This window comes from Peromyscus californicus, unplaced genomic scaffold (assembly GCF_007827085.1).
Source record: "Peromyscus californicus insignis strain IS unplaced genomic scaffold, ASM782708v3 Scaffold_5__1_contigs__length_169319896, whole genome shotgun sequence".
In the NCBI taxonomy this organism is placed as follows: domain Eukaryota; kingdom Metazoa; phylum Chordata; class Mammalia; order Rodentia; family Cricetidae; genus Peromyscus; species Peromyscus californicus.
In genome coordinates this window covers 80058623-80083435 of record NW_026294573.1, presented here as the reverse complement: position 1 = coordinate 80083435, position 24813 = coordinate 80058623, and the positions used below count along the sequence as shown (strand labels likewise).

At 43.0% G+C, this 24813-nt stretch overlaps 1 protein-coding gene across 7 annotated transcripts in view; it reads right to left on the bottom strand.

The window, feature by feature from the left end:
- The window catches only part of Cdk5rap2 (CDK5 regulatory subunit associated protein 2), a 191474-nt gene that overhangs the window by 56199 nt on the left and 110462 nt on the right, over positions 1 to 24813 (bottom strand). For 6 of the 7 annotated variants that reach the window (XM_052716613.1, XM_052716615.1, XM_052716616.1 and 3 more), the window contains 4 exons: positions 24246 to 24355; positions 22025 to 22153; positions 12384 to 12568; positions 3245 to 3683 (listed from right to left, as the gene is read on the bottom strand). In XM_052716613.1, the coding sequence (XP_052572573.1) occupies positions 3245 to 3683; positions 12384 to 12568; positions 22025 to 22153; positions 24246 to 24355 (863 nt within the window). The remainder of the gene's footprint in view (positions 1 to 3244; positions 3684 to 12383; positions 12569 to 22024; positions 22154 to 24245; positions 24356 to 24813) is intronic. The other variant, XM_052716614.1, reaches the window with a different exon arrangement.

The window sequence follows — 24813 nt, the reverse complement described above, 5'->3', positions numbered from 1 at the left end:
AAAGATACTTTGACTTCAAAATTTGGATGTAAGGATATGTTGCTTTGGAAAAGAGTCTCTTTTGTTTCCACAGAAAGCAGGAGGCTATGGATTTGTTCCAGAGTAAGATACATCAGGTTTGACCAGCCAAGACCCCCTGAAAGGTCTCCGATGACACCATGGCCCAGATGATCCAACATCCAGAACCGTTTCAAGACAACTGGCTCAGATGATACAGCCTCACGGACTACTCCATGATCCTAAAATTTTCTTTGTTTCCCCAGAAGATACAGCGCCCCCCTCCAGCAGGAAGTAGTAAGAGAAGCTACGCCCAAATTTCCAAATATACCAAGCTGACTTTGGAGATGTGTAAAGGTTAAAACCTTCCTTTTTAAGAAAAGAAAAGGGGAGGTGCTGTGGGATGGTCTGTATGTCAAATGTGTTGCTGATTGGTCAATGAATAAATCACTGATTGGCAGTGGCCAGGCAGGAAGTATAGGCGGGACTAACAGAGAGGAAAATTGAGAGAACAGGAAGCTGGGGGGGGAGACACTGCCAGCCGCCATCAGGATAAGGAAGATGTAAAGTACCGGTAAGCCACAAGCCACGTGGCAAGGTATAGATTAATAGAAATGGATTAATTTAAGCTGTAAGAACAGTTAGCAAGAAGCCTGCCACGGCCATACAGTTTGAAACCAATCTAAGTCTCTGTGTTTATTTGATCGGGTTTGAGCGGCTTGGGACTGGCGGGTGAGAGAGATTTGTCCTGACTGTGGGCCAGGCAGGAAAACTCTAGCAATAAGTTGCTCAGGGATTTATGGAAATGTTCTATCATGCTTGTTCTCAAAGAACCAAGATGTCAAACAGCTACTCAAACATCATTCAGCACAAAGGCTCAGGGGTCAAAGTAGCTCTTCAGATTCCAAGACTGTTAGGAAAAGTGAGATGCTTTCTGTCCTGGAGTTCCAAGGAAGAGAAGAGAAAATGTTCAAGGACAAGAGCAGTCTGAGGAAGTGAGAGGAACCACTTGGGAGGAGGTAAATGCCTCAGCAGAGGACTGGGAAATAATAGTCAAATTCTTGGTCCTGGGTTTCCACCAATCTTTATTCTTGGACCCAAATCTGTGTGTCATATGGCAGCAAAGAAGAGATCTGAAGTGTACAAATGCCAAAACCTATTTGAAGATGGAAGACTGCCAACAGTCAGCCTAACACAAGTTCTGAAATAACACCACATAAAACGCTGCCGTATGGACTGAAGCAGTCCCACCTACCATTGCTATTAATGATGGCAGACTGTAAGGCCTTACTTAGGAATGGAATTCACATGTTCTGAGCTCCTGCCACATAGTCACACTGCTCTAGGCACATGCATTCTTACCTCACTATGCTTCCATACAGCCTGGGAATTGGGGTTGCACTGATCCCATTCAAGGTACTGAGAGAGGTAAGGTAGGCAGCCAGGCCTGATACAAGCACAAGTATATCTATAAAGTCCTCTATAACCATGTAACAAGCAGGCTATCTGGTCTCTGCCTCACTCTTAGGCTGCAATGATATTCTTTTTAACTAGATACCAGAGTTCTGGCTTAAGTCACTGGATTACCAATTCTGCCACTACCAAAGCCACAAAGGAAGCCAATGTCTGCCTTCCTGTGAAGCCAAGCAAGCAACTACCCCCTCTCCACTTGCCAACTGAGGCATTCTGGTCAGGTCTCTAAGTCTTGCGGCACTGTGTTTCTTCCTATGTACAATGATTGTAATACCTATTCATATTTGTTGAAAAAATTAAGTCAGATAATATAGGGAACTCAGCACAGTACATACAGATGATGATACATATAAGTAAATGATAAAATTTTCTTTGTTTTGAAAACATGGCAAAAATAAATTTATTTGAAAATAAAATTAACATATTTGGAAAATTAAGTCCATTCAATTATCCAATTTCCTAAATACAGGATGGTATCTACCACACACCAGAAAAAAGCAAACAAGCAAGCAAACAAAAAAGAAAAAAAATAAATAATCCTACCCAGTTTTCCTAATACAAACTGAAGGAGCTGGGGCAAACAAGAGCAATTCTATTCTAGCCAAACTGAACAAATTTGCATTTTGAGTACCATTAATATAATGGCAGTATATATATTTTTTTGTTTTAGTCTCTACTGATTATCTTTAGAAAACCCTTTTCTAGAAATTACAGTTTTGGTGCATAATTTAAAACAATCAAAAGCAATTTTGCTAATGATATATCTAACTCTGTTTGGTAGCACAAAAGCAGTAATTTAGTGGTCAGAAAATAAACTTAATTCTCCATTCTGATGCCATGAAGCAGTGTGTACAGTTGATTTCTATGTGACAAAACAGCCATCAGCAGCAAGCATCCCACAGCCTTCACTAAAGGTATCAGAATCATGACCCCTTCCTTCTCCATCAGAACACATCTCTGTTACAGAGATTCTCAACACCAATCCTCACTCCCAAAGGACTGTAATGTAGGTCCAATCATGCACTGACAAGAAAGTCTGGTACTTAGTCATCTGGCCTGTGGGACTGTGCTTACAGCTTACAGAGCAGCTCAGAGAGAACACCAGCACACACAATTCACTCAGCAAAACCAGATCTCTCTATTTTGGATCACTGTGGCTGGAGGGCAGCTTGACAGGGAACAGGGGTGGTCTTTCAGGCAGACACAGTGCGTGTCCCAGCCTTCGGCCCTTTACTTTAGGCTGGCTAACCCTGAGGGCTCAGAATCTGGTATCCAATAGAAATAAAGCTCTCAGAATGATGTCTCCCAACCAAAGTCCTCCTAAAACAGAGCCAGGCTCTCATCCTCTAAAGTTGAGTTGTTACAATTTTACTGCAACATGCTAATGGAAATGCCCTTCAGTAGATATAAACTCTGGTCCAATGGAATCTTAAGCAGTCATCATGGGGAAACATCCTAGTTCATAAAACCAAAGAGAAAGTTGCAGGCAGATAGATAAACAGAATTCCATGTGTGTTTTTCCTAGTGAAAACACAAAAGTATCCTGGTAAATAAGATAGGGCTGGGGTCAGAGTAAAAAGTGGGAAGAGAGGAAGAAGGGGGCAGAGAAGAGGAGAGGCCTGGAGATAGAGGCTGGGGACAACACAGGAAAAGGAGTTGCCAGACTTGGCCTTCACAGAAACAGAAAATGTGGTGGCATTGAAGGTGATTTTCTAAAACTTTTTTGTTATTGTTGTTTAAGGTAAATACATAATTACTACATACAAAACCTTACCTTGTTGATTGTACTGGTGAATGAGAAGGGAGTGGCCTGTAGTCCTGGCATCTCACACAAGGCCTCTGACTCAGGGTCAGTGTTGAAAATGGCCTCTTCTGGTTTCTCTTCCCAAGCTTCTCTCTTCCTTTCAGATTTGAATCCATGTGGGGTGTCCTCTATGGTGACAGTTTGCACTGAGGCATTCTTCAGCTCCATCTTGGCTTCGTCACCTGTCTTTACTAGCCAGGTTCCCCATGTTGACTTGAGTTCATTGCGTGACTTGGAGAATGAGTTGTCTGGGAAGGAATGGCCAAGTTCATCTCTCAACTGAACAGCTACTTGCTGAAGTGCCTTCTGAGCTTCACTATCAAGGTGATCTCCAGGAAGCCCCTGCTGCGCCAAGCAAATTCGTTGGAAAAGTAAGGCACCGAGTGCTTTCAGAAGATCCGGCCTGTTTCTCCAAAAGAAGACAGCAGGGGAATCAGCCTCCTGATTCAGCTTCATCGACAACCCAGCCTCCCAAGTTTTCCCCCACCAATCCTGTCCAGATTCGACCTACATTAAACATAGTGAGTTCCCAAATATGCTAGGAACCATGACAAGCGTCTGATCTCATGCAACCTCACAACACCTAAACAAGACAGATATTACTTTGTTGAGTTCATGGATAATGTCACACAGGTACAAAGCCAATTAAGTGGACCACATGAATATATAAAAGGGGGCATGGAAAGTGCAAATGGGATCACAGGATGCCCAAGGCAATAATAGGGTGCCCTACTCCATGACATTGGCCCCATTTCCACGTTCAGTACATAATATTGGCTTTGGATGAATTGTGCCAACCTGGATATTCCATGGGTGACCTGATCCATCTTGCTGTATAACGGGTGCTCAATAAACAGATATTGATGGATGCTTCATAACAAGCATGCAGATTGAGCACAAAGTGCATTGCTTTGAAGGCTGTGCTAGTTGTTTTTGTCAAATTGACACAATCTAGGGTCATCTGAAAAGAGAGAATCTCAATTGAGAATATGCCCCTTCAGATTGGCCTATAGTCAAGCCTGTAGGGGCATTTTCTTGACTGATAGGGAGGGACCCAGCCCACTGTGGGCAGTGCCATCCCTGGGCAGTGACCATGGAATGTATAAGAAAGCAGCCTGAGCAAGCCAGTAAGCATCATTACTCCATGGTCTCTGCTTAGATTCCTGCCTTGCTTTCTCTGATGATGGACTATAACCTGTAAGCCAAATAAACACCATGCTCCCCAAGTTGCTTTTGGACAAGGTCTTTTTCACAGCAGTAGAAAGCAAACTTGGAAAAGGACAAATAAAAATGGCTTCAGGGGTTGACAGTATTACTCGGAGACTGGGCAATTGCTTAGCATGTGCAAGGCTCTCAATTTGACCCCAGCCAGAAAATAAATTCAAATAAATAAATGAATAAACAAACAAATGAAATGGCTCCAAACTCTACGTAATTCTTTGACAGGGAGGTAAATGTCCTTCCACAGAAGAGGAAGAGTAAAGGAGCAATGAGGATTAAAAGAAGTAGCATCCAGGCAGCAGATGTTCTTCACTGTCCCTTGCCATGTGCCCTTGCCCCACCTCTGATAGTAGCTGCAGCTGTGTGGACAGTGGAGACACAGCAGGTCCCACTTCAAGCACCCTATGCTTCTCTGCTACCCTGGAGCTCTTTCCAAACCTGAGCCAGCCAGTAAGACAGGCTGGAGTGGAGAGAGCTGAGATCTCTGAGCTGAGAGCTGTGGTATGAATGTCCTAGCTTCCATCCTGAGGACAGAAGCCCAGGCTAAACTGCCCACCTGCCCAGCTGCCCACACCAACCATCTTCACTGGCTTCCTTCTCCCCTACACAAGTCTGAGTCTCTGGCTCTGCTTTTCAGGGACTTGGAGTAAAGCCAGCATGGGAAGCAGCCAGGATGGTTCTGGTCTGGCACATGCTCCTTTGTGTGCTGAACACTGTACTTGGCAGAAGGGCTCCAGCAAAGATGTAAACTGATGCTAGAAAGGGGGTGGTAAATAAGAGACTAATCTACAAGGCAATGGGGAGTCACAGGGGAACTGAATGGTGGTGGAAGCATGACACTGCGATGAACAGTCATGGTCACTCTGCAGTAAAGAAAAAAGTAAGGCTAGGAAGTAGGCAGGGGACACAGGAAGATCTCACATGCCACATCGTGCTGAGCAAAGGACAGGCCTCCTCACAAATGGACTTCAGAAAGGTGAAGAGCTACTGTGCAAAGGAGAGATTTCCCATCAAGATGGTGGTATAACACACGTGTGCTCCTTCCACTCTCATCCACTCACAGAAATGACAGCAGGCAGGTATACACAACAAGAGGTGCACCGCAGGGCTCAATACATAACAAGAGGGCACAAAACCAAAGATCCCAAAAGGAAACACAGCCTGGAATTGAGGTGGGGGGTAACAACAGATACACAAATTCACCCTCAGGGCAGAAATAAAATCTGACAGAAGTTATAGGCCCCAAAGGGCCAAGCTGAGACAACTTCAGTATTCTCACCCTAGGAGACTAAGGGTGTGGGTGGTTAAAAACACAAACTAAATTTGCATGAAAAATCCTCTCTTTAAAAAGACAACAATCAAGCAGGCAAAATGGCTTAGTAAGTAAGAAAGCTTGTTCTTTGCACCCATGTAGAAATACAGGCATGGATGCATGGGCCTGTAATTCAAGCATTGGAGAGCAGAGATAGGTGTACACCAAGAGCTCATTGCCAGCCACAATAACTGAAAAGGTGAGCTTCCAGCTCAATGACAGGCCTTTGTCTCAGAGTAATGAGGCAGACAGTAACAGAGGAAAGCACCTGGCATTTTACTCTGTGTTCCACACGTGTGCTTACAGGCACACACACCTGCCTCATACATGTACCACACATCACACCCACATATACATATGAATATGCCAAAAATGACAACTAAGAAATCAGAAAATTCATATCCAAGAGAACAGAAAGCAATCTATTGAAGAGTACAGAAAAGGGTTTCAGATTTCTTTTTATTTTGTATGTGTGTCTATTTTTGTTTTATGTCTATGCAGCAAGGCATGCAGTCCCTGCAGAAGCCAGAAGAGGGTGTCAGATCCTCTGGAACTGTAGTTACAGACAGATCTGAACTACCATAAGGGTGCTGGAAGAGCAGCAAGTACTTTTAATTTCTGAGCCATCTCTCCAGCCCCTCCCCTATACACCAAGAATAAAGTTTAAATCACTGATAAAATAAAGAAAGAAAACACAAAGATGGAGCACAGGTGAAACAGTTAGAGAACTGAGAGGAAGTGCTCCAGGCAAGGATTGGTCTAGGAGTTACGACTGCCTTCTAGAAGAAGGGCCCCTCAGGTAGAGGTGAGCTCATGCAGTCACAGAGAAGCCTTTGTGTCACTTTTCTTGCCTATTCCACTCAGTTTCTCCTTACTGCTTTATTTCATGAAACCTTGTGAGACAGATATATCCAGCCTTCCTCTGATGTCACTCCATCTTCTCAACATGGCCTCTGCAAACAGCAGTAAGGGCCACCTCATTTCCAGAGTCCCACAGTCTAGATCAAGGGAGTGAATTCAACTCAAAATTTAAAAATTAAAAGCAAAATGTATGCTGCACCACTCACTTCTGGTGTGAAATCATTTAGACTACACAGACCACCTTAAAGCTATAATAAACCTCGACTTTAAAAATATTTCTGATATTCTTAGTATCAGAACTAAATTTTCCTTTCTTTCCTTTTCTTTCTTAATATAGGTAAAAAATAATGACAACTGCTAGTCAGCTAGTCAAAGGAGGACAATCACTCATCACCAAACAACGCACAATAAAACCTAAGAAAAAAATTTGACAAATGGGTAGTAAACAGTGGCAAAGGAGGCCACTGCAATATACTAAAGTGGTGGCTATTCAATCAAACATTTCAAGTGTTGCTTGGCTGGAAATGGGAACAGTGAATTCATTAAGCTGTCTCTGTAGTCAGGACCTTTGGATTGGTGTGGTCCAAAGGTCTCTTCAGAAAGCCTGGGTGGAACACTTCTACACCCTCCTGAGCATCTGTGCCAAGCAGAAGGTATAAGAGAAGGCACTGACATTTACTAAGCACTTGCCATGTGTCAGGTCCTTTAAATACACAACATCCTCACAGGCTGTGAGACCAGATGAAGAAACAGGCTCAAAGAGAAACAAGCTCCCAGCCAAGTGGCAGAGCAAAGATTAAAACCCAGCCCTTTCTGACTCCAAGAGAGCTCTAACTCTTTCTGGCTTCCCAAACATAACCTTTGCTGCACTGTGGAATGCTCAACTATCTGCCATTCATTCAAATACTGTGTGGATACTTTCCATTCTTCCAAAGAGGAATGGACATGCCATTAAGGCAAAGACAGACACAGTTGTGCATACAGTGATAGCTAAATCAATGCATAGTACTTACAATATAATGTAAGTATTATGAATGAGAAGGAAGGAGAGAAGAAATCTGACAGAAAATGTACAAATGGGATCTCTTTAAACCAAGTGGTCAGGAGGAACCTCTCCACAAAGCTGACTGCTCACTGAGGATCTGCAGATTGTACCTTTTGGTGAGTCTATCACAGTAGAGACAACACTAGCTAGCGGAGGCCCCTTTAAGAACAAGCTTGGTCAGTGTGGCCGATAAAGATGGAGAAATAGCAGAGGTTGGGTCAAGAAGCTCTGATCTGACTGTGACAGTGGGAACCCACTAAAAGGTGTTAACATACACGAGCTGTAACCTGACATAAGTCTTAAAAAGACCCTGGCTACTCTATGGAGAATGGACTACAGAAGGCAGAAATGGGAACAGGAAGGTAAATAAGAAGGCTGCACAGCTGCAGGAGTCCAAACAAGAGATGTCAGCAGTGAGAAGGTAAGAGTGGAGAGAAGGGACTGATGTCGGGCTATAATCTGAGGGGTGACTGTGAGGACTCGCTACGGGCTTTAGGGACCGAGGAGCTTGTACTTTGGGCTACAGCTATTAGGCAATGTGGACATAAACATGACTAATACTAGAAAGCAGCAGAGTGGCACCACGTGGGTCTTAGGTCAGCACTGAAATGTCTGATCCACAGTCAGGAGGAGGTGTCCAGCACACAGCTGGCTGTTACTAAGACCTGTTAGGACATGATGCAGAAATCAGAGCCACATAGCCCATTCCAACGGCAGGAAGGAGTGGAGGCATGGAGAAAGAAAGGGGCCGAGACCCCGGCTCTGGGACACACCAGTGTCCTTTAACAGAGGAGGCAGAGAGGGAGAGAGGGCAGGGAGGTGAAAAGAAACAGGCAGCCAGGGAGAAGGGCAGCTGCTGCTCAAGGCTGGCAATGGATTTCACAGTTTAGAAACTGTTACTGACTGGATAGAGGCAAAAGCTGTGAAGGCTCTTCTGATGGTGTAGAGAATGGGAGAGGGTGGAAGCTGTGAATATCAGCAATTCTTTTGAGAAATTTTACCTCGAATGAGAATAAAGAAATTGGACAGTAGCTGAAACGGATGTGAAATCAGAAGGGAAGGAGGCACTCTTCCCAAACGTCTAATATCAGGTGTGTCTCACGCTTATGAAAATGACTCAGAAAAAAAGGCAAAAAAAAAAAAAAAAAAAAAAAAGGAGGGGGATTCAGAAGAGACAGGGAGCTAGGAGGTCAGAAGTGAAGTCCCAAGGGGAGGACTGTTCTTGGACAGCAGCAGGGATACTTGTATTCTACCCTAGAAAAGGCAGGCTGCAGCTGACAGTCAAACGGGCTGAGATGTGATTGTTTCTATCTGTTTAGTGACTAATGAAATGGGGTCCTCAGTTAGTGGGATAGGGAAAAAGAGAACCTGAAAAATAGTTCAGTGATTGCCACAGTAAGTGCCAGGCACACAGGCCCTAGAGACACAGGTAATGTGAGCTGCTAGCCAAGGCTGGGGTGCAACAGGCTTAGGCTAGGTCTCGGGGAATAGGAAGAAAAAAGCACCAGTGTAAATTAAGTGGGACCAGTATGTACCAGAGCCCTGAAACAAAGGCTACTCTGAGATTTGTTCTCAGTACCAAGATGCTGTGTGGCCTCTGCAGAGAAGGCAAGGCAAGAACAGCACAAACAGCTAAGAAGTGGGCTTTCAGATACATGGCTAGAGGAAACGCACAGCTAGGTAGAATAACACACTGCATGTTTAAATGCCTATCAGCAGCACTGTGATGCCTGAATGGGAGGAGGTTGTCACAATGATCCCGGAGAAAATGATGGAAAGCTAGGGCTAGAGAAGCAGCCTAGGTTTTGGAGGTGGAGACCAGAACACCAGCGAGATCCCTGGACTTATAGGGTCAGATCCTTTCTAGAACCCCCAAGTTTCTATTCCCTCTGAACTATAAAATGTACCCCCAAACACTAGCCAATCTTCTCCCTGACAATCTAATCCTAGCCCAGTCCCTTTGGCCACTTCTCCAGTGCCATCTTTAGACCTCCTACCAGCCTCATATTCTGGTGGTTCTACACCTATCTCTCAACTATGCCCACAGGTACAAATCAGATCTTCTGCGGGCAGTTGGAACTCAAAATTGTATGAGTCTTTCAAAAACAATTCTAAAACATACCTAGTGCTCCTCTTTCATATTTTTACAATTTTTCAGCTATCAACTATCACTTGACATTGAACTACAGAGACCAAAAACTTTTGATGAAGAAATTCTGAATCATGCCTCTAGAGGGTGAACTGGAAACATGTAAGGCAAGGACTAGGAATCCACAGAAGGTGAATGCCAAGGAAAAGGAAAGGGAGCATTGCTCATTCCACAAGGCAGGCTTCCCTGGCCTTCTCACACCACCACCAACAGTGAGTTGCTCAGTTGGGAAAGTGCACAACAACTAATGAGCCATTTCCTGATCATTTCTGGCAGACAAGTGGAGTCAGTCACTCTGGAGTCTCTCCATTTTCACAATCCCTCCAGGTGGATGGCTAGAAAGTAGAAAGTCTCAAAGGCCGAGGAGAAGTCTTAGGCCTAAGTCTATCAAAGTTTGCACTGGGGTCATCAGACACTGACTTGGTAATAAATAGAGACACACATCATTAGCTGGCTGGTGTACCTGCTGCATATGGTATTCACAAAATCTTCCCAGGGCTGAGTGGCAAAGGGTGGAATTAATAGGAAAGGTATTTAAAAAACAAGGTCTTACTATATAGCCCAGGCAGTCATCAAACTCACTGGCACACTCACCCTTGCAACACAAGACTTGAGCAGCAATAGTCACAAAACTTTACTTAGTGCTATAGATATACTCCAGATCTATTATTTTATTTCATCTTTTTAAGATTCCTAGGGGTTAAGTACCATCATCTCTAGGAATGAAGAAATCAAGATGGAGACAGATGGCACAGATCTGAATAGCAGAGCCAGACAGGAGCTCTGTTCAAAGACACCCCCGCCCCACCAAGAGCAACACAAACATCTCACTTCTAGAAGGAATTTCTAGGCATAGGACTAGTGTTGCCCTGACCAAGGAAAATACTGAATATCTCCCACTTGCCCATTCCTAGAAAATTCTGCAATGGCTAAGGGAATGCTGGGTCCAAAGTGTTACCTTCCTCCCATCTTTGTGAAAAGATTACTGGCCACAGCATGTAAAGCTGAGCCTGTAAAGTAGCTAACCAGGGCCTGGTCTAGAGCATGTATACAAGTCAGGCCTTCAATAGGACCTTGGAACCATGACCAAACCATCATGGGTTCAGTAGTGCACAGGGAAGAATAGCGTTCAAAAACGAAGGTTAGGCAGAGTTAGGCCTCTTTTTCTAACACGAGCTGTAGCTGCTAGTGACTGGAAAGTGTATGGGACAGGCAAGTGCAAGAGAAAGCAGGTACCCAAGTATAAACATCACGTTTGCTTTCAGTGTTGGTTCATAAGGGGCTTTCTCTAAAACCATAATTAGGTTGGAATTTTTACAACTCATGAGATTAAGAATACCAATTTTGAAGACTTGTGATGAGTGCTCACATGCTTTTCTGACAACTAGCTGGAATAGAAAAGCTTGTCCACTAGAAGCAAGCACATATATCTGCCAGCCTACCTTGTTTTCACCAGTCCCCAGTTCACAATATCCATTTGGTCCTACAAGGTCTGGGAGCAGTGGTACCTTTTACCTCAAACTTTACAAGGTTGGGTATTCAGAGGCTCCAGAAACTCTCTAGTCTTGAGAACCAACTAAGATTGTTCAATTCCCTTTGAAGATGAAGTAGATATGTCTCTCCAGAGGACTCATACTCAGAAAATGTTAGGTATCAGGGATTAAGAGGTTGGGCCTCATCAAGCTTGCCAAAAACAATGTTCCAGTTTTCTTTTCAGCAGAAGGGTCCCACAAGGCTTAGTAATGCAATGATGTAAGGAAGATTAGGGTGTCTGGCTCTTGCTAAGAGTTAAAGCGGTAGTAACTTGTGTTTTTCTGCCTATATCAGAACTGAGAACTTTTGTTGAGATACACCTCAAACTAGTCAATTTTCCTACTTTTTTCTTAGTCTGCCCAGCAACCCTGAGAAGCAGTCAGAGAAACTGAGATAATGAGAAAAACCAGCACAGCTCTTACTGGCTTCAAAGCCCAAGCAGCTGCCATGGATGGCCTAGAAGGAATATGAAAGGGGAAACAGCTCATAAAGGACTGATTTATAAAATACAAACATATCGAATGTTTCTCCTTCTTTGTGTCAGGAAAAAGACCTGTAGTATTTCCCCACATAGGAACAACTCCCAGCAGACACAATGAGGAAAGAATTTAGTTCAAGCTCAACATAAAACAGCAGTCACGACTGCAATGTTGTTTTTAAGCTGATGCCAAAACCAGAGGAGATGCCAGGAGGGCTGATTCCTCTAGCTCTCGACAGCCAGGCAGCTTTCTGAGACTCTCAGGAATAATTTTAAGGGAAAGCTTTATCTCACCTCTTTGTAATGGGCCTGAATGTGGCTCTGCTCAAGTCCCCTCACAGCCACCAGCACGCAGTCTAATTACTTAATTGCACGACTGGCAAGATTCTTTCCCAGCCATTTCAGGAGCTCTCAAGTACACTGCACACCAGCACCTGAGTCCATTCAGCAAAGTGAGTGTATTCTTTCTCAAACCTCCTCAAACGAAGAGGTACCTGGGCCCATGTCTACCTGGATTCCAGCGAAACTGTGGCCTTCTTTTGGAAGAAAGTGTCAAGCATGCGTAGGAGCTCGTCTTCCAGGCTCTGGTCTCTAGGAATATCAGGTGTGGGAACCCCATCGTGGCCTAAAATACTGGAATCCATGTGTCTTAAATATCCATTTTTGCAGCCACCCTTGGCATAGTCCTCCATGATCTGCAAATGAAAGTGTTTGGTCAGACAGAGGTATATAGAGAATGGGAAGGATAGGCAGATAAGAAAGGGATACAGGCGAGTGAGAACTGGTCCACAGGCAGGGACAAGGAAGGAAAGGGAGGATACAGGTCTGCGAGTCCATACATTCACATCCATGTTAAGAAAGGGAGGCATTTGTATCACTTTCCTTAGCCTCAATTTTCTTACTCTAAAGTGGTACCATATCCCTTGCTATGGTTCAGAGAATAAAATAAGATAGCTAAGTTAGGGTAAGTGTCTGACTCACTACAGGAGCCCTCTGGATGCGTATTCTCCCATCCCATAAGTCCACTCCTTGGAAATTCTTCCTAAGAAGAATGCGGAATGAATGTCCTCAATCATGCTTTGGATAGTTATATGTTTCATATAACATCATTGCTTAGATTATAGACACATACATTATTATTACTCTACTGACACATACTAATTAACAGGGATTTGATATATCTCATTAGGAGGGTGGAGAGTTCTTAATTCCCATGGAGATGTTATTTACAAATCCACCTTCCTGGGTCATTGGGGTTCCCAGAGGAGCAATACCACAGAGACTTCTAGTTAAAGCCTGTTCTGGGCATGTCCGGAGATGGAACAATTAGCATCCTCTCTCCCCTATCCAAAGCTGTAAATTTTCTCAACCAGTCTATAAATAACTCCTCTTGACTTCATTACTGTTAGTGATATACACATATTAGCCATCACTCTATCTCTCCACACTGGAAAAATGATTAATATTTTTTAAATGGAAGACAAGATTCACACAAATGAGCTGTTATTTATAGATCTTTTTTTGTCACCAATCTAGTTATTAAATCCATCAAATAAGCAATCTCCAAAATAGGAAAAAAATTAGACTATAGTAATAAAAGCAGAAATTATTATTATTTGCTGAGTACTTACTACATGCCCTTTGGTTTCAGTTATCAGAGAGACCCTTCCCAGAAGGGTAGTTAAGGAAGGAAAACAGAGACTGGAGTGACATGACCAAGGCTCAAAACCAGGTTCATGGGATTCCAAGGCCCCCATTTCCATTGCTTTGTGTTCCAAAACTATCCATATCAGCTATTGGCCACTCATGACTCTTGTGAATGTGGATACCTTGGAGACCAAATGTTCCACACCTACAGTACTCACCTCTTACTATATCCAATCAATCCATATCCAACCACATCTCAATATTTAAGGTTCTTTTAAGCTTGGAGATTGTTTAGTCCAATTGTTCAGTAGCAATGTGACTAGAAGATTCTATATGGATGGGATTAATGACCAGAGTAATACTGAGCTAGGTTATAAGGGTCAAGACTTTGCAAAGAGACACTCTGTTCCATCAGGGAACACTGGCACATCAATCTGATGACCTGATAGTTCATAAGAGTCCAGACACAAGGATTCATATCCTATCTCCATCACTGGAGCCCTAATCTGTGCTCTAGATAAATCATCTCCTCTCAAAGGCCTCAGTTTTCAATACATAAAATGAACGGTGGATTAGCTCTTTAAATATCTATTCAGGTCCAACAGCCAATTCTTACTGTTCTATAACTACCCAGTCCTTATGTCCAGGTATGTTTCATGGCTGACTCCATCACCCACTTTATAACTTCTGATAAAAAAAGAAACCAGTTTTTCTGCTGCCCACTGGCATAAAGGAGAAACATAATGCAGGAAGAATGAAGAGAAAATGGACTACAAATACTCCAGACTGCAGATTGACTTGGACATGGTGAGCCAGAGTAAGGAGTAAACTATGTTTCTACCACATTACTCTGTTCCAAATGCTGGCCACTCTGGAAATGATTCTCATCATCTGCTTCAATTTTGATTGTGTCTTTATCCTCCTTGCTAGCCAGCAGCTATATGGAGCATGGATTAGGGTGAAAAATGCAATAACAACAACAAAAAAAGTGTCCAGCATGAATATGAACAAGTCAGTGATGTCTTTTCTCAAAAAAAAAAAAAAAAAAAAAGCCAAACAGTCAAGAACAACAACAAAATACAAACAAACAAAGAAATGTCAAGCCATGAGATAAAAATTAGTTGAAGTCAGAGCTGCTGGCTATGGATAAATCCCCCCACAAAACAACTGGGGGCCTTTCCCTGGTCCTGCATGGTCTTCCTGTGAGGCTGGAAATTGAGCATGCTCTCTGTGGCCGCTGCCATTCTGCCTTTGCTAAATCCACTTTTAGATTATAAAAGGGTAACAAGGTTTTTAAAAAATAGCTATTGATGGAATTGAAAATAGCAAAGAGCAAAAAAGCAGTAAATGAAATTTATGGTGTACCCAAATTATTCATCACTTCTCCTATTTAGCCCAGGGGATAAACCTCTTGTTAGAATGTCACACATGTGAGATGGACAGTCCCAGTAACACTGTCATTTTGCTGACAAAAACTCCTCATCTCCAGTGAGAAGAGTGTCAGGTTACTGATGATAACTTTACACTTTTGGAAATGAAAGACTTAAAAGAGACTGCAAGAATGTGAAATGCCTTAAAAGCTTTAAAGTCCCAGTGTTTCTGCATTCTGTGTTCCCCAGAATGGACAGTACAAAGTTCCCAGGAAAGCAAGAGTCCAACTCTCCAAACATCCAAAATTTTGGTCATAAGACATGAATTCCCTTGCAGGCAGTATGGAGGTGTGGGTATGGGAGAGATGGCCCCAACCCTCACAACTTGTGGTTGATGGGAGCGCTGGCCCTGCCCCCTGCCTGGGCAGCATGCGAGAGCTGGCCCTGGTGGTATGTGTGTGGGAGAGCTGGCCCTGCTCCTTGCCTGTATTGGCACTAGGGTGAGCTGGGTCCTGCCCCTCATCAGGGTAGTGATGAAGAACTGGCTCTCATGGTGTGAGTGAGTGACAGCTGGCCCCAATGGTATGAATGTGGGAGAGCTGGTCCTGCCCCTTGCCAGCTATCAAAGGCAGGAGAGTTGGCCCAGAGGGAGAGCTGGCCCTGTTGGCATTGGCATAGGAGGGCAGGTGGGCTGACCAACTCAACTACCATGTGGTACCAAGATTCAGGCCCAACATCTACTTCATCTAAGAACTATGGAAGCATATAAAAGGGCTGGCCCTGCAAAACCAAAGCTGCAGGATCTCTATGACACAGGGCAGCAACAGGATATCTGAAAGGAGTCTCAGTGGGGATCCAGTATTGATATTGTAGTAGTAGCCTTGAACCAGATCAATGACTCATCGCAATGAACACTTACTTGCATGCAAAGCTGTTTGGGCAAAAGGGTACACTGGGTGACAACCATGACACACTGCAACTTCAAGGTGAGACATTTTTGGTTTTGGGTTTTTTTTAAATTTTTATTTTTCATTTCTTAGCGGGGGAAGTTGCAAGGGCAGAGCGTGGATATGAAGGGACGGGGAGACGAGTGGGTTTGGGGTACATGATATAAAATTCAAAGAATAAATGAAAAGTTTTTTTAAAAAAAGACATATGAATTAACCAAGTAGAAACTAAGAGGCACTTTCCACATACACCAAGGCGGCCATGCCCAGTAAGGGTATCAATCAAACCTATTCCAAAACTCACATGGAATCTCATGTTGCTGATGTATCACTTAGCTCAGGGTCACTTGTCAGGCAACTGTGTGTATGGGATACCTGTAGCTACATCCCAAGAGTTTTACTTTATTAGTTCCTATAATCAGTCAATTGCAATCTTAACTCTACTGGCCTAGCTAAAATCCTCATCTTCCTCTTAGAGGAAGGAAGAACCTGGTTCTTCAGAAGAAACGCAAAACAAAACAAATTGATCTGGAATGTCACTTTATAGAAAGTTCTCAAGGCCAGGACACTACTATCTTTGAACTATGAAATCAAATAGATCTGCTGAATACAAACCACACCTACAATGCTACAAAGCATGAAACAGGCTGATGTGAACAAACTTGCTAAGACATAAAGTTTACAAAACTATTGAAGCAGCTTTCTCTATGGGCTTCTTCATTTTTCTTGAATCCTTGGCAGTAGAGACAAGGCATTAAGTTTTGCTATATATCCCTGTCTGGCCTGACTTAGTACATAGACCAGGCTGGCCTGGAATTTCTGTGGTCTGCCTGCCTCTGCCACCTGAATATTGGGATTAAGGGTGTGTACTCCTATGCCCTGTAGATATTCTTAGGAAATAAGGACCAAACAAGGCTACTAAACTAGTTTGTAGAAGCATAAAAATATTACACTTACTCCTAGGTGCTCACTAAGAAAAAAAATGTCCCAAAGACTGGCACATGAGTGTTCCTATTACCTTTGTCCATGAGTCTACTAACAGCATAATGAACAAACACTAATACATTCTAACAATGCTACATAGGAAACTATTAGCTCATATAACCACATGAGTGAATTTCAAAAAGATTATCCTGAGTGAAGAGTTGACTATGATTCTAATTATGTGAAAGTCTAACAGAAAATTAAAACACAGTAGACAAAGCAGGAGAACAGGTGAGGTAGGGGACTGACACAAGGGACATGGGGATCTTGAAAAAAGGTTTGATTTATAGACACATACACTTGTGCAACTTAACAAATGTAGGCTTTCAGGTTCTTCCTGAAGAGACAGAAGGATGATAGACAGGTAAGAAGTGTTAAGAGAGTCTAGGTAACTAGTAAGTACCACATGATCTCACTCAAGTGGAATCTAAACAAGTCAGTCTTTTGAAATGTAGAGATCTGTGTTCCTGGAGGGAGGCTGGTGAGGGTGAGGAGAGGAGACTAGGGAGGGCTTGGGAGAGGTAGTCAGATGGGAGCAACATGTGAGCTGCTACACAGTAGATGCCTACAGATAAAATAACATGCACATCATGAAACTAGAAGAAACAATTTTACCTTAAAGAAATGACAAAATGCTTGATGAGCTAAATATATTTGCCTTAGCTTAAACATTACATAGTATACATACATGTATCCAAACAATACACAGCACTCCATTAATGCCTATAATTATTTTTAAGATGGCTCAATTATGTTGTTACTTACATTTTTTTCTAAACACAATAGTAAAAAACTTACAAAGGAAAAACGTGTTGTTGTTTTTTTTTTAAGAATTACAGATAATAAATGGCTTGAAGTCTGATGTAATGACCTAAATGTTGTATTAATGTTATTTACATTTAATGGATATATTTATACAGGAAAACTGGGTACACTTTAATTTTGTTACTCTTGTTTGTTTTTTGTTCTGAGCCAGGGTGTCATGTGGCCCAAGCCATGTAACTGAAGCTGACTGTGAACTTCTGATCCTCCCGGCTCCACTTCCCCAGTGCCGGCACTGCAGGTGCTCATCACACCGCCTGGTTTGTGTGGTGCCCTATAGGGTCACATAACGGAACGTGAGGGTCATAACAACACTGGCAACATTCAAAGGTTGCTGAACACATGACAACCAAAGTTACTTCAAACTCAAATGGGTTTCTGGTAGCAACTGCCTATATTGCATCACACAACTTCAACACAGCTTTCATTCTGAACACCCAACATGTGCTCCTTGCAGTGTGCATGCCATCACACTATGCAATATCAACTAACACTGCCTGAAATACCATAGTTCAATTTGAGACTATTGGATGCAATCAATTCCTATACATACACTTTACTGCTCTTATAGACACATGAATTAATTGCATAAAATGCTTAATATTTTCTTATTATCATTCCTCAAAGTGTAAGCATCAGATTGGTTCACCTGTGTATTACACTGTGTAATGTCTGATGTGAAAAAGTGTTATTTGAGTTGGAGGCAAAGTCTCCTTAAAAAAAGATAAAAATTGTTAAATGAAGTTTGGCTTGAAATTAAATCAGAATTGCCAATATTTTTTTAAATTTCATTTTATTGTGCTCATTTATCAGTGTGTCTGTCTGTATATATAACTATATTTGTACATGTGTATATGCACCTGTGTGCATGTGGAGGCCAGTAGTGTTATAAGTAGTTTAAGGATGCTCAACTTGTTACATAGGTACTAGGATCCCAATTCTAGTCCTCATGATAGTGCAGCAAGCACCCTTAGCTGCTAAGCCATCTCTCCAGCCCTGTCTAACAGTTTCTAAAATGATCTCCAAACATACTTCTGCATTTTCCTACTCCATATTTATATGAAGCAACATTCATAGAATTAATATTATAAAATCAAAATGTCAATCAACTCTGAGAAATGTTGAAGATGCTATACATCCTGCATTATAAATATTCAGCCAAGATTTAAGTCTTTAAATAAAATAAACAAGCACATCCATCTCATTAGCATATAAATTTGCTTCTGTCTTTAATAAATGGTAAAACTATATGTACACCAAAGACTTGCTTTAAAACCCATTTCTTTATGATTTATTACTAGAAAACTATGAGCTATGTATGGCTAGGTGGCTGAGACTATGTAGAAAGTCCTCAGGGGAAAAGGGGCTGCCAAGTGGAAAAATTTATAAGACATTGCTTGAGAGTCACACAAGGCCCATTTCTTGATCAATGTGACAGCCCTACTAATAACTGAACTCAATTAAATTAAGCTCTTTTATCTATCTCCATGTCCCCCAATCCTCAAGTTTCTAACCACATATATGACAAAAAACAATACAAGTAAATGACAGTAACCACTAACCCCATGAGTACTGCATCTTGCCAGCATCCTCCCTCTAGATGTCTCCATCTAGAGATGTCAGTTCCACACGCTGCATGTCATGAGTTTCAACATTCCTACCCTAACTGTGTCCTGCTGAAACAACCCCATATGATGGTGACTCCTCTAATATCAAGTAATAACTGGCAAACACATACAAGAAAGCAGGGGCACCTCGGTAGAGACTTTTATAATTAAGCTCATTAAGACAACAGGAGAGCTGTTGGTCACATGGGTGGCTTCTACATAAACTACCCACATATGGGAAGTGTGCATCCTCAGGTCCTCCTGCAATGGTTCTGATTAAGGACAGTCATTTTGGAAAGAACCATGAAAAACTCTATCAGGCCTCTAAACTACTCCTATCTTTATCAAATCAAAAGTTGTTGGGGGAAGAAGGTACCTAAAAACAAATTGTATGCTTGTTGCATATCTGCATCCATCACTAATTACACATCTGGGAATACAGTCTAAGGAAACAAATCCTAGAGACAAGAAAAAAAATGTGTATAGACATTTGCAAAAATGACTTGAAGCCATTCATGTGTCCAATAAGAGTTAGGCCATTAGACTTCAGTTCCTCAGTTAGATGGAAAATGATGCTATGACTTAATGACAATAAGAAAACTGCATTTGGTGCCTGTGGTGTGATGCCTTGCGCAGCCTTGGTGCAGTGGGAAGGGGCCTGGACCTGCCTAGGCTCAGTGTGCCAGGCTCTGCTGAATCCCCGTGAGAGACCTTGATTTGGGGGATGTGGGGATGCGGGGTGGCTTGGAAGAGAGGGCTGGGGGGTGGGAGGAGGGAGGAGTGGGGATCTGTGGGTGGTATGTAGAGTGAGTAGAAATTTTCTTAATAAAGAAAAATGAAAAAAAAGAAAACTGCATTTCAACATAAGTGGCACAATCAGAAGGTACAGTTATGAAATGTCAATTATGCTGTTTTAAAGCAACAGGATTAAGGGGTATTTCTCCATATTCTAAAATTTCTCCTCTCCTCTCCTCTCCCCTCTCCCATCTCTCTATTTTCTGATTTATAGCCTCCAAGAGAAGAGAAATGATGCTCTGCCCCCAGTCTGTAAGTCCAACTGCTCAGAGATAGCTGTGGAAAATATGGACATTTCCAGCTGTTTCTGCCTTGTTTATTGTGGAAGGAGACTATGGTAGTTTGAATGTAACTGGCCCCCATAATCTCATAGACAGTGGCACTATTAGGAGGTGTGGCTTTTTTGGAGTTGGACAAAGCGTGTCACTGTGGGGGTGGGCTTTGAGGTTTCCTATGCTCAGGATACCTCCCAGTGAGTCGACTTCCCGTTGCCTGCAAGATGTAGGACTCTCAGCTATTACTCTAGCACCACGTCTGCCTGCACGCCACCATGCTCTCCCATCATGAAGCTAATGGACTGAACCTCTGAAACTGTAAGAGAGCCACCCCAATTAAATGTTTTCTTATAAGAGTTGTTGTGGTCATGGTGTCTCTTCATAGCAATAAAAACCCTAACTAAGACAGAGATTCACACACCCTCCCAGAGAACAGCAGGCTTTTTGCCATCTCCCCTCACCCCATCTCCCTTCCCTCCCTCAGTTTTAAATTGTAGTCATCTTTCCATGCAGATCTTTCCACCCCATCCTGGGGAAAGCCAAGGGAACTGTGTGATAAAGGAAAAGGCTTTTTGAGGGAACATCAAATTGACGTGCAATCTGACGAATGACTCAAATCGGAATCGGCTGGTATTAAGATCTTAGAGTGGGCAGAAGAAAAAGGCCTCTGTTCTCCAAAGGACATAATGGGACATTTAACAGATTTTTTTCAAAGGGCAAATGAACAAACAAAACTCGGCATTTACAGCTCAAATGGAGCTAGTGAAGAAGGAGCTGCTTATTAAAAACAAGGCCTCAGAGGAAGTAAGCCGGGAGACTTGTTTCTCCTGTAAGTGGCTTGCCGTTGCTCTTGGTTTTCAAAATTATCTGGAGCCCTGGAGGCCAAGATCAATAATAATCCCTGTCTCAAAGAAAGCAGACAGCCAAAGCACAGTGTAAATATAGTGCCTCTGAGCAATGCCCACTGGGAAGAAGGGGAGAGACAGCCCATAAACCTCTCCCAAGAAAGAGTGTGGCCACAGATGTGAGGCCTGTATGTACCTGGTGCTCCAGGCTGGGATAAGACAAGTCCACCCAGGAAAAGCCCAGTTTTGATCTTGAGGGATTCCGGTACAGAAAGACCCTCTGCACCCATGGTCAAAACAACCCTGTCTTTAGAATGATGCTAATGCACATAAGGAGTCAGGTTCTTTCACAGGAGAAATGGGCTAGCCAAGGCTACAGGAAGGCAATGGCTCCCTCCCCAACACAGTTTCAGGGTCCTGGTTACAAACATAGTAAAAGAGACAAATGTCAGCAATGAGAGGCCACCCACGTGGGGCGTGCAGACGTCTTCCTTTAAGCTATGGATATTCTAAGGCTGCATCCACACTATCCATGCTCTCTGGAGCCACGGCCCTCTCCAAACAACTATGAAACCACACCACTCATCCCAGATATGGCATCTGCAGCAAACAGCCAGAGCTAGGCCATAGTAACAGCACCACAGGATATCAGACATATTTGATAAGACATGATCTGAGTTGAAGGAAGCCTGGGACAGACCCAATGACCAACAGGGCCCTCAAGACTCCACTCTAGCAAAGAGAATTTCAAAGAACTCCCTCAGACAGATAGTCTTAAAAATTGGGGGAAGGGGTGGGGAATGGGTTATGGGGGTTGTTTCTGCAATTAGCACAAGACAACAAGAACATTTCTTCTTACCTCTGTTTGTTTTATTGACTCAAGTCTGTCGGTTCCCTGGAAACACATGGAAGAGAGATCAAATATGGTTTTCTTCAGGTGCTGGTTGTCTGTGTGGAGGTCCTTCACAAGCTGTATGAGGTCACTGACCTGGACGTAAACACAGAGATAGAGGTCTCATTTCAAGGCAGAGGAGTATGACTTGTGGGCAGGCTATCTGAGCTAGCCTCAGCTTCTATGTCTGCTGTGGGATAATGCTTTTGTACACTGGTTTAATAAAACGCTGATTGGCCAGTAGCCAGGCAGGAAGTATAGGCGGGATAAACAGACAAGGAGAATTCTGGGAAGAGGAAGGCTAAGTCAGGAGATGCCAGTCTGCCATCCAGGCAGCAGCGTGTAATGGCACACAGTTAAAGTCACAGAATATGTGGCAACATACAGATTAACAGAAATGGGCTGAGTTTAAATGTAAGAGCTAGTCAGTAGTTAGCATGAGCTAATGGCCGAGCAGTTTTAATTAATATAAGCCTCTATGTGTTTACTTGGCTCTGAGAGCCTGCGGACCAGGCAGGACACAGGAAAACTTCAGCTACATGTGTCTACAGATGATGTTAGAATAGCACAGTTCTGTAGAATGAGAACCCACCATGAGCAAAGCCACAACACACTAAAGGCACTTGGTCAATGGCAGCTAACATTATTCTTTCTTGTGTCTGAACATTCTGGAGGAAAGATGCCCCAGAGTTGAAGTTTCTCCAACTATGTCAGAGCTTCCTTGTTGGCAGAGACCTCTTTCTCTCTATACTCAGCAGTGCCAGTCATATAAGTGGTCCTTAATAAAGCAATAACCCCTGTGAGCTTTTGTCAACCATTGCCAGCAAACCCCTAAGGAATTAGAGACTGTTTTATAATGAGGAACCAGGGATACAAAGAATCACTGTTCTGGGCTGCCACATCTAGAGCATCTGGAAAACTGCGTAAGACATAGCAAGAGTCAAAACACTAACGGGACAGAGCAGCAGACTCCACAGAACACAGCACAGGGTACCCAGGCTCAGTCCAGCACTCCAACTCCATGCCCAGCTCTTGCTAGGCCAAGCGCACAGGCAACTGAGCAGACTCACTTTGTTTCCCATGAGCTCCAAATGCCAGTGTCTGATTATTTTTCAAAAGGTTCTTACCCTTCAAAGAAAATTTTAAAAAAATCTACCTTGTCTATGCATATAGATGTACAAGACACACACACACACACACACACACACACACACACACACACACACACACACAAAAGATATAAAAACTGGATCCCATGGGCTGGAAAGACAGCCAGTCAGTTAAGCTAAGTGCCTGCCACACAAGCATGAGGACCAGAATTCTGATACCCAGCACCCATGTAAAGCTAGGCACACCGAAGCACATTGCTAAACATAGGACTATGGGGAAGAGAGGAGACAGGTAAATTCTTAGATCTAGCTGTCCAGCATGTCCACTTAAATTTATGAGCTCCAGGCTCAGCAAACGATCCTGTTTAAAAAAATAAGGTGGAGAGTGATAGAGGAAGACACCCAATACCAATCTTTGGCCTCCTTGTGCATGCACATGCACACACACCCTCAAATGCCTCCATACACACATAAATTCAAAACACCTATTTTTAACAATGGTCCTTTGAAACTTTGTGTTAATCTAACCATATCACAGATCTACAGACTGAAAACCTTGCATTTAAAAAAGATGCAATGATTCTACTTCAAACTATTTTCATTCAAATCTATCAGTTTCTACTAGATGGGTCAGGTCCTGGGACATCAGAAATAAACATAACACAAAGACTACATTTAAGGGGATCATGCTCCAGACATGTAGACACAAAGTAACCAAATAGTCACCAATCAGTATGGGAGGAGATATCAATCAGGATTAGGTACAATGAAGTGAATGAACCAAGGAAAAGTAGTTTGCTCATTTGGGGCGTGCGGGGGGGGGGGGGGGGGGGGGGGGGGGGGGGGGACCTGACCAAGCACCTTCTCTGGAGAGTGGGCCTGAGCTAAGGTCTCCAGCCTGGACACAAGAATCCACCCTGAGGAGTACCTGCTAGCACCATGCACACGAGGAGCCATGAAGCAATGCAGAAAAGAGGGTGCAGGCAGGAGAGGAAAGGACGTTGAGAAAAGCACAGCTCTGGAGTCAGGAACTAAAGAGACAAGAACAAGCCCGGAAAGGGAACAGGTCAGGTCAATACCTTTTTCTTGAGTTCTTCTTGAGAAAAATGTTCCACTTGAAACTGATTGGGCTCTTCAAGGCAAATACTTAGATACGATGTTTGATCACTATAAAATGAAAATGATTCTTCTGCACAAAATAAATAAATAAATAAATAGATAAATGCCATGGAGAAGAGAAGAAACACTATTAGAAACAGATCCTCCCAAGCCCAATCCTCATGCCTTCTACCTAGAGCAATTGCAGTGGAGTCGGGTGGGAGAGCTGAAGCTTACAGGGTTAAAGCATGACCTTCAGAGAAAAAGTAATTCTGCCTGCTCTACAGGCTCATGTCTCAGTGTGTGGTTTCTTTGGGTCTGTAGGCTGTCACTGCGGCCAATCCTGAATTATAATTTGCCTATCAAGTACTGTACCTGGAAACCACTCTTGATGGCACAAGTAAATGATAATTTCAGTTCAAATAAGAGTGGTTCTGCTTAGGGATGAATACACAAAAATAGATGAGACCCCAAGCATAGACCTCAAGTGACATGAAAATGACTGATGTATTTTACTGGCCCCCGAGTTCTTGTAGGAAGAGAGCATAC